At 51.7% G+C, this 9869-nt stretch overlaps 1 protein-coding gene across 1 annotated transcript; it reads right to left on the minus strand.

Moving 5' to 3' along the window:
- Positions 1-940: 940 nt before the first annotated feature.
- Positions 941-9620, minus strand: C1R (complement C1r). Its single transcript, XM_027834497.3, has 11 exons — positions 9419-9620; positions 8304-8532; positions 7894-8086; positions 7551-7694; positions 6443-6639; positions 5748-5895; positions 5551-5672; positions 4992-5070; positions 4144-4284; positions 2483-2557; positions 941-2198 (listed from the first exon to the last, which is right to left on the minus strand). Coding segments are annotated over exons 1-11 (2142 nt in total). The 5' UTR covers positions 9421-9620; the 3' UTR covers positions 941-1386.
- Positions 9621-9869: the final 249 nt, after the last annotated feature.

Consider the following 9869-nt stretch of genomic DNA (forward strand, 5'->3'; position numbering starts at 1 on the left):
GTGCTTGGGGAGTCCTCTCTCACACAGAGCTGACTTCAGTCTGTGCCTGCAGTGGGGTGTGGCCCTACCTGTGTGCGTATGCTGCAAGAGGCTGGAGAACCTAATTCAGCAAAGCAGTGAGAGGGAACCCAGGCTGTTCAAGCAGGAGAGGCTCAGTGAAATCCCAGTACATCAGGTGGCATCCCAAAAGGGGGGTCCAACCCATCACACTGGGGATGAGGGGTTTGGGGTGCAGGAGGGAGTGCTGGGCTGGGGCCAAGGAGTTCACAGTGTCAGAGGAGCTCCAAGATGGGGCAGGCGGTTGGCGTGTGGGAGGGGTTCTGGGCTGTGGGAGGGGGTACAGGCTCTGGGCTGGGGGTGCAGGCTCTGGGGTGGGGCCAGAAATGAGGGGGTCAGGGTGTGGGAGGGGACATGAGGCTGGGGCAGAGGGTTGGGGTGCAGGAGGGTTAGGGTTCTGGCTGGTGGTACAGGCTCTGGGGTGAGGCCAGGGATGAGGGGTTTGGGGTGCAAGAGGGGGCACCGAATTGGGGATGAGGGGTTCAGAGCGTGGGAGGGGACTCAGGGTGGAGGCAGAGAGTTGAGGTGCAGGAGGTGGTTCAGGGTGCGGGAACCGCAGCCAATGGGAGCTGCAGAGGCAGCAACTGCAGGTGGGGGCAGTGCATGGAGCCCCCTGGCTGTCCCTCTGCCTAGGAGCTGGAGGGACATGTCACAGCTTCCCAGGAGCCTCACAAAGTCAGGCATGGAGGCTGCCTGCCCCGCTGGTGCTGCAGGAGTTCCAGTCAAAAACTGGATGCCTGACAACCCTACTCCAGTCTGGATGAAGCAATCTCTGTATAGGCACAGCCTGCAAGTTTCTTGAAGAACTTGGTGGAAGGAAGGTGCTTTTTAATTATTAAAAAATCCAGGTGGGAGTGGAAGACAGTGAAATAAAAACACCTGGTTCCTATAGCAGTGATTTTAATATTGACAGAACCTCACTGGTGCCAAGGCATGAATACAATCTGCACTCAGCACCCTCCAGGAAGCTCTACCACATTGCAAGCATCTCAAACAATAGTGCAAGAGATTTCAGAAGTCTTTATGACATCACCAAGACTTCAGCCAATAGCATGTTGGATTTCACAAGACTGCCTGACATTGTCAAGGCTTCACCCAATAGTGAAGGTGCATATGGAAACCTTAGAACATCAACAAAGCTTCAGTCAATGGCACAGAGGCTTTGGGAAGCTTTGATGATGTCACCAAGAATTCAACCATTACTATGGCAGTTTTGACATCACGATCCTTTATGACATCACAATGATTCAGCCAATGATGTGTGGGTGTTTGGATACCTATATGACATCACTGAGCCTTCAGCCAATAGGATAGTGGCATTCAGAGCCTTTACATCCCTGTTATCTTTTTGATCCAGTCTAGGTAGTTGATGATCTTGGTGTAGAAGCCATAGCTCTTGTGACAGCCGATGCCCCAGGAGACGATCCCGGTGGCTATCCAGCGCTCACTCGCTGAATCCTGCACAGTGAAGACACTCCCACTGTCCCCCTGGCAGGTATCTTTCCCCCCACTGGGCGAGCCAGCACAGAACATGTTCTCAGAGAACACCATGGCCTTCCCATTGACCTCCTTTTCCTGCAGCCATTTCTTGCAGGATCTCTGGTCACCCACTGGCAGTGACACATACTTCAGCTGGTCTGCGAGAACGTTTTTCTCTACCCCAAAACCGCTCACGTAGCCCATGTATCTTTCGGTGTAGAAAGTGCTGTTACTAGCATCTGGGAGGCAGACAGGCAGCAGGTTGGGGCCCAGTGGAACTGGGTCCCGCAGTTCGATTAGTGCAATGTCCCCATTGAAGTTGTTCTCATCATCAGGATCATAGTCAGGATGCACGGACACGTTGCGAACGGGGTGGTTACCCAGCTCATGGATCTTATTCACCTCTGTGTGGCCAAGGAACACTTCGGCCTTCTTAGCCACCTCGGCAGGGCTCATCCTCCCAACTGTCTCTGTCCCTGACCTGCGTTCCTTGGGATAGATGGTGTGAGCAGCTGTCAGGATCCAGCGGTCACCCAGCAGCGCCCCACCCCCGAGCCCAAATATGTTTGTTTTCGCCTGCCATGGGAAGCTTCTCGGAGGTGCTGTGCTGCCACCGATGATCCGCTGGATTCCAGTGACGGGATTGTCTGGCTTCCCACACACTGTGGGGAGGGACAGGAACCAAAAAGGCTATTACATACTCTCTTCTCTGGCTGTCTCTCTCTTCACCCCACACCTTTCAGTTCCCTGCTCCCCTGCTCTCATGCTGTCTTTCCATCTGGATTTCTCCGTCTCCTGCACTGCCACCTCCCTCACAGACAGTCCCACATTACTGTCAGTTCCACTTCTCCATCTCTCTCTCCCTCTCTGCTTGTCTCCCTTGGTTCGTGCTGACCCTCAAGGCATATTGCTGAGTGCTGAACACAGTGAGATGTTCCCTACTTACCTGGTAAACATATGGGAATGTCCTCATGGCCGTCTTCGTCTGCCCAGGAGCCCTGAGCGGAGCAGTTGTATGTATCTGAGGGAAAAGAGAAGAAGATAATGAAACCAAGGACTGCAGGGAGCGATCTTCAGGCACAGGGGGAACGGGGAGATAGTCCCTCTGTCTAGGGCACTGGAACAACCCCACCTGGCATGCTCTGCTCAGCTCTGGGCCCCCCTCAGTTCCAGAGAGATAGTAACAAGTTTGAGGGAGCTCAAAGAAGAACCACAGAAACGCTCAGAGGGCTGGAGGGGATTGAGGGGTAATGATATGCTCATTGAAAGTTATATTATTCAGTCACTAGATGACCTGAGTGCTGAATAGAGTTCAGGGTGTGATCTCAGGTAAATTTGAGCTGGTTTAGCTGTATGCGTCATGTACAGCTGGTTTGTCTAACACATCCCTCCTGTGTAAGAAGGACTGGGATTCCTTGATTCCACATATCATGACACTGAGTTCTGGGAGAGATTCAAAGAGCTAAGTCCACCTGGCATGGAACAGTCATGACTAGAGAGGGGGTGGGAAAATGTGAGGATCTTTGCAAGTGTCTGATGGGTTCAAAATATGAAGATTTTTTTTTTGAGTGGTTGGGGGAAGGTGAGAATAGGTTGAGACTGAGCCAAGGCAAAGGAGCTCAAGAGTCTTCCCCCTGCACTGGGAGCCAAAGGGACGCCAGAGCCCCATTCCAGAGCACAAGGAACTAGGAGCATGGGGAATGGATAGGGGGATGCTTCTAGCCTAGGCCAAAGGGGCTGCGTGGGGAGATGGGATCTGAGGGAGCATAGCAGGCACCGTCCCCAAGCACACCCCCCACAACTGTCCCCAAGCACACCCCCATGTGGCACAGCATGGCCCTGCAGTTCCACTGCCCCCCTCCCCCTTGGGTCTTGCAATGGTTTACTCTGAGATCACAGTACTTAGACCAAGATTACCCCTTTACTGGCTTATTTATTAACTTTTAAACAGAGCACAGAACTCTTTAGCTCCTCACCCCCACCCCTCTCCTGGGAGCCTGTGTGCTAATTCAGAGACAGGCCCCCTCTCTTAAAAGGTCAGGAGTCCCACAGACCCCTCCTGGGCCTGTGCAATAATTTAGGCAGGCTTACTCTCCTTGCATTCAAGAGTTCCACCGCCTTCCTTCCAGTACTGTGCTAATTCAGGCCAGCTGCAGCCTTAAACCAGCTTCTCCCAACTGGCCCTTTTTTAATTCATTTCTTCCAGCCCCGTATGAGAAAAACTCAGCAGCCCTCCTGTTAGGAGAGACGAGGCAGCAAATACGCTGCCCTCCTTCCCAAGGCTCATCCTAATTGGCTAGGAGTAAAGGGAGCCTTGCCTCCACCCTACATTAGGAGGCTCCTGATCCCAGGCCCTTAAAGAGATAGTAGTCTTGGTTTTCCCCAAACACTAATTCCCCGGGATTGCTTCCTTTCTCCTGAATCTGCCTCTGCCATTCCCCAGGTCCTCGTGTTCCCCCATACTCCTGGATCCTGAAAGAGCCAGGCCATGGAACATAGGTTGACTGATGCCTAGACTCTCTACTGCCCTTAAACGAGACGGACCACCCTTGTTACCAATGCTTTCCCAGCTCAGATTGCTATGGCTCTTCCTGGGTCAGAACTCACCGCTCCCTCTGTTGGTGACTATGCGGTAATAAGGCTCCTTGCACCGGTAGGTGATCACTGACTGGTAGTCGTTGTTCCCATGTTCGCTAACATAATTGAAGGCCCCGTTGGTGAGATTTTTGGGGTCACCACAGTTCACAACTACAAAAGAGAACAAGGAGAGCAGTCAAGGGGGAGCCACAGTGCTCACTGCAGCAGTGAGGTTCAGAAACTCATGCAGGACTCAGTTGGAGCCCATGATGTGACGGAGGGATGGGGACTGTTCATGAGCCCGCTGGAGGGGATGCAGGGCCAGTGTCCATTTGGCAGAGACTAGAGTTGCTTAGAAAATGGAGAAAAAGGCACACAAAAATTCAAAGTTGTTCAAACCTGACCTATTTTTTTAATTTAATGACACTTTATCAACATTTTTATCAAAAAGGGTTACATATTTCAATAATAATTCTGATTAAAGTAATGAAAATATTGCAAAAACCAAAAGAAAAAAGAGATCAATAGGGTTTTTTTGCAATAGTTTCTAGGCAGGGGGAGGCTATTTTTGTACTAAACACATTTTTATTTTAAAAATGTTGCCCAGCCCCAGTGGAAAGCATGGTGGCCATTTGACACCCCCCTGAGAGCAATGATTTTGGGGAGGGGTGGACTCAGTCTAGGGCCCAGTAGGACCTATGCCTAAGGACCACAATGCCTAAGATACTGCCAGAACTGGCATTTATGAGTCCTCTTGCTGACAATAGAAAGGCCAAGGACTACGTGGGTTATGGAGGATGTACTCCCCACTCACCCCCTGGGGTCAGGTATCGGTTCGGGGGGATAATCCATGTGTGGGGGTGGGATTATTGACTCACTTTCACACCGGGGCATGGGTCGGTGCCAAGTCCCATCATCCTGGCAGACAGCGGTGAAGGATGCCAACTTCTGGTCACCCTTCAGGAAAAAGAAGAGAAGAGCCGAGGACCACATGTAACCTCAGGTTCCTGCCCCCGACCCCAAATCATGGGGAGGGAGCCTCATGTCTGCCTTCTCACTGCTGCCCAACTCTGCTCCTGATGTCCATCTCAGTGCCCTTCTGTGACCCATGAACCTTTGCTCCTTACCCAACCTACTATCCCTCTGTCACGCATTGGCCTTGGCTACCCCTATTTCAGCAGGCTCATGCTGCAGCCTCTTTATCCCAGCCAGAAAAACTTCCAGTGACCAAACTGGTAAGCTCTGATTCTACCCCAGAGACACCTACTCCTGGGGATGGGGCACCTGTTCCTGTGAAAAGGCAGGGAGCGAAGAGGGGGGAGGAGATTGCAAGGAGGAAAAGAGGGAGAAGAGACTGGAAAGGAGGAGACTTCGGCAGAAGAGAAGAAGGGAGGAATGGAGAAGAGAGCAGAAGGGTGGGGAGAAGAAGGGTCTCACCTCCATCAGTTCATACCCAGTCTGGCAGCTGACAATGAAGTAGTCACGAAATCTGTACAGGGGCTGCAGGTCTTTGATGAGGGTAAATTGGTCCTTTGGCACAGGCTGTGGGCACCGGATTCCTGTTGGGGAACACGCAAGGCTTTAGCAAGCAGCATGCTCAGGCCTGGAGTAGCTCTGGGAAGGGAGCCACTTACTCTCTGAGCTGTAGTGGATCCTCCACCCATGACTGAACCCTGACTCATCTGTGAAGAACAGCACATCCACCGCATTGCTGTTGGTTTCGATGCTGCCAGGTGACACCTTGCCACAGAACTCACCAATTTCTCTCCCACGTGCCTGGATCTGGAGAGGAAGAAAGCCAGAGCTAGAATCACACCAACAGGCCTCTCCACACCAGTACCCACTCCTCCCCTGCATCAGGCCAGACCAAGGGGCCCATATGCCCCAATGCCCCTCAGTGGGCCTGTGATCCATCTACTTTGGGGTCCCCATTGCCAGATCAGACTAGTGGGCCAGTCCCTGCTTCTCCCAGCCTGGGGTCAGACCTATGGGTCCATCTAATCCTGAATCTAGGGAAGTGGAGAAGGATGAGGGATGAGGAAGTAAAATGGAGCAAAGAAGGACGTTTTCTGGTTAGAATCCAGGAATCACCCCCAGCACTGAGGGGTCTTGGAGGGGTCCAGAGCCCCTTTGCACAGGATGCTGGGGACTAAGTACCCCGGAGGATGGACTGGGGAAAACAACTTTGCTGTGGACCCTGGGCATTCCCCCTTTTCTAATCTCTGCTCCCTCCTGCCAGCAGTGCTGGCCCTGAGAGCTTCCCTGGGAGAAGCAGGTTTGTTATGGTCTGATGGCAGGTGGGACACAGGTTTGGACTGGTTTCCAGTACCTTGAGCTGGTCATAGGGACAGTGGACCTGCTGGTGATCATCGATATCAAAGGGCTCCAGGAACTTGAGGGTGATGGCCAGCCCCCTGTCCAGGCGGATGCTGTAGTTGCACCGCAGCTCCGCAGGGTAGGGCAGGGGATACTCCGGGCTCGACAGGTACCCAGAGGTCTCTGTGAACAGCTCACTGCTGCACTCCACTTGGGGAGGAAAGAGAGCACCAGTTACAATGGGTACAAAGGAGGCAACCTCTCGTCCCACCAATTGCTTCCTAGGTCATTCCTCTTTCCCTTTCCCCTCTGGGCGGTGTCGAGCTGAAGAATGAAATTGTTTCTTTTCTTTAATTACTATTATTAATAAGACTCCATATTGTAACTCAAACTCCATTTTAAAATGCTTACTCCATTTTGGAAAATGCTGCTGTAATCTTATTAGTTTAGTTTAGATGTGTGAATGAGGTATGTATGGATAATGGAATCAACCTCCAGCCCCAGCCTGTCCTGATGAAATAAAGTGTAAACACCAACAGCTGAAAATTCAGACAACAGCCCTAACAAAGTAAGAAGAATCCACCCTCAAAAGAAAAGAACAAAAGTGCAATTGAAGGAAGATCAAAGCCAGCTCAGAGGCTGAAAGTCACGTCTGCAATCACACCGAACTCAGAGGCAGCATGACACAGCAAGACCTATAGACTCTGGATTCAAACTAAAAGCCTATAAAAAAGATTGGTGAGATGGAAGACTTTGGGTAACGTTCTGCTGCCAACATTGAAGGTCATTGGTGCATGCCTGACAGAGACCCAGCCCTTCCTCGTGCCCGGCTTTCCTGGCCAGTTAGCCACCACGAGCTATGAACCGAAGCTATGAAATCAAGCCATGGACTCAAGCTACGTTCAGGACTAGTAACTATCCAGCTGCTGCAGAACATTTGATATATGTGTGTGTGTGTGTGTATAGGTATTAGCTATTGGTCATAGATCAAATTGTTATCATAATAAACGTGGCATCTTGCCTTGTCCCCTGAAACAATCTTGTGTAGTTTTATCTGCATAACAGCGGCTCCCACGCTTGGGTCCTATTCCCCTGCGTCAATCTCTGCACCTTTCACTCACCTCGGCAGGAGTGGTGGTCGCTCTGCAGCTGGTAACCAGGGCGGCAGGAGCAGATGTAGCCACCCACATAGTTGTGGCAGAGGTGCTGGCACAGAGGCCCCTCGTCTTCCTCAAGGGCATTGCCATGGGCACACTCATCCAGATCTGAGGGGAGAGGGGGTGCCAGGCAAAGAGAAGAAAGAGTTAAACCTGACTGAAAGCTCTGTACTGGTGGTGCTGCGGGTCTGGCTACTGTCCTGGGGTCTCTGCCTGTTGGGAATGGGGCCCAGGGCTCCTCTGCATTCTCCTGGTGCGGAGCAGCCCTGTGTACCCCTCCTGCATGGTGTGGAGCTCTCATACTCACCCACAGCTTGGTAATAGGCCAGGAAGCCCTTGTAGGGGATAAGAGTGCCGTTCTCTTCGTTGGAGAAGTCAGAGTGGAACATCATCCTCATCCGGTTCCCTTTGGACACAAACTCCCTGACTCCCGGGTGGTTGCCTGTGGCTGAGCCTAGTTGGCCACAGTACCGGCCCAGGTCCTTCTTATCTGCTGTGATCTGTCAAGGAGAAAGCGGGAGGGGAAATCATGAGAATTCGTGAAGTTCAACTTGCTCCATGTATCACCATTACCTGGTCTATGCATCTCCAACTCCCTCCCTCTCCTTTGTGCCTGTTGGATAGCAAGGAGAGCCTGCTTGCTGTTGAAAAATGATTGTGCCCTGAGGTCACCAACTTCCTCTCCCCAGCCCTACCCCAGGTCTCTGCTGCACGCACCTTGACGTAGTCATAGAGACAGGACTCAGACGGCTCCAGGTCGAACTGCCAGAAGTTCAACTTCACCACAAAGCCCTTTGGGACTGTAATGTCCCAGGTGCTGATGTTGTTGTTGGGGTACGGCTTGGGGTAACTGGGGGATGTGATCTCCCCAAAAAGCTTCCTTGGGGTTGGGCTGGAACTGACCACTCCAAAGAGGAGAGACCCCCACAGGAGGAGCAGGGGGAGCCTGTGAACACAATGTACATGGAGCATGAGTTACAGACCAGCCATAGATCTGGGCCTTATTCAACCAGTAGAAACTTCATGGGAGGCTCATGCGTAGTCCAATGGACCCCTGGGTACACTGGGTATCGACCAGGTGTTATAGAGCCAATAGAGACATAGGAGACATTGAAGAGACCCAAGATCCAATCAGGTACCAGCGGGGCATCAGGTACTAGCCAAGAATATGGTTCCCTCAGACCAGGAAGCCATTTCAAGGGAAACTAGGCACGAACCCCATGGGCACTGGCTGTTTGTTACACACCAGCCATGGACCTGGGTCTCTTGGAACCAGGGGGAGGAACAGTAAGAGATCCAGCCTTATAGGCTCTGAAGGTTTCCCTCCACCTGGCTTTGGGCCACCTGATTCAGCTTGTGTTTGTTAGCTTGGGAGCTTGCCCAGCTCAGCAGTTCAGGGTCCAAAGGTCCTCAGTATGGCGGGGAGTAATCCCCAGCCATGCCTGGGTCCCTCTCCTGTGACCCCCTGTTGAGGGAAGGGGTGGGGCCTGTGCAAGGTCTAGCTAATAACGTCTCCCTCTCCACAGGGTGTGGTATGGAAATCTGGGCAGGTTAGTTGTCCCTTCACATCCTGGTCCGAATCTCGGGGTTACTTGGGGAGTGAGGCCATTACGCTCCTCCAAAATACACTCATTCCCCTTCCCTGGAAGGAGATCAGCCAGGGGGGATTCAAACGCTGCACCACTTCGAACAGGAGGATTAATGGGATAATAGTGGGACATGGATTTAACCCCGTCCACCTCTCATCCTTCCCCAAGGAGTTGGACCCTTCAGTCCTCTCCCCCACAAAGATGCCACCACCTCCTTCCCCAGGCCAGATTGGCAGCACTCACATGTTCTTAGTCTTGTCTGATGTGTGTATGTCTCTCTCTCTCTCCCTCCAAGCGCTCTAACCAGGCGAGTTGTAATCAAATGCAAACTCTTAACCCTGCCAGATCTAATTCAACGAGGTGGGGGAAGACCCAGAGGAGAGTTACGGAAGAGAGTCAGTTAGGTTACAAAGCGATTGGCATCGTGAATGGGTTTCATTAGTCCACATTCTGCTGCCCTCTGCTGTCTCTTTGCTGGAACTGTGGCCATGAACTTTTTTTTTTAAAGCAAGATCCAACAGAGTTGTACACATTTGTGTGTGTGTATAGATAAGGTTGCTCAAGAGACACTTAACTGGAAATTTCCCTATATTAAAGTGCAATTTTGGGGGGAGTTTTGTTTTTAAAGGTGTCATAAAAAGGAAAAAGAAATAGGATTTGTGTTCTTCCTGCCCTTCTTTTTTGAAGCATTTTT

The sequence above is a fragment of the Chelonia mydas genome, chromosome 1 (genome assembly GCF_015237465.2).
Source record: "Chelonia mydas isolate rCheMyd1 chromosome 1, rCheMyd1.pri.v2, whole genome shotgun sequence".
NCBI classification, from domain to species: Eukaryota; Metazoa; Chordata; order Testudines; family Cheloniidae; genus Chelonia; species Chelonia mydas.

Coding starts and splice junctions, on each gene's coding strand:
- C1R (XM_027834497.3), bottom strand. Junction 8,087..8,303: donor GTCTCTATGACTACGTCAAG/GTGCGTGCAGCA, acceptor TCTCCTTGACAG/ATCACAGCAGATAAGAAGGA. Junction 6,640..7,550: donor CGACCACCACTCCTGCCGAG/GTGAGTGAAAGG, acceptor TTCCTCCCCAAG/TGGAGTGCAGCAGTGAGCTG.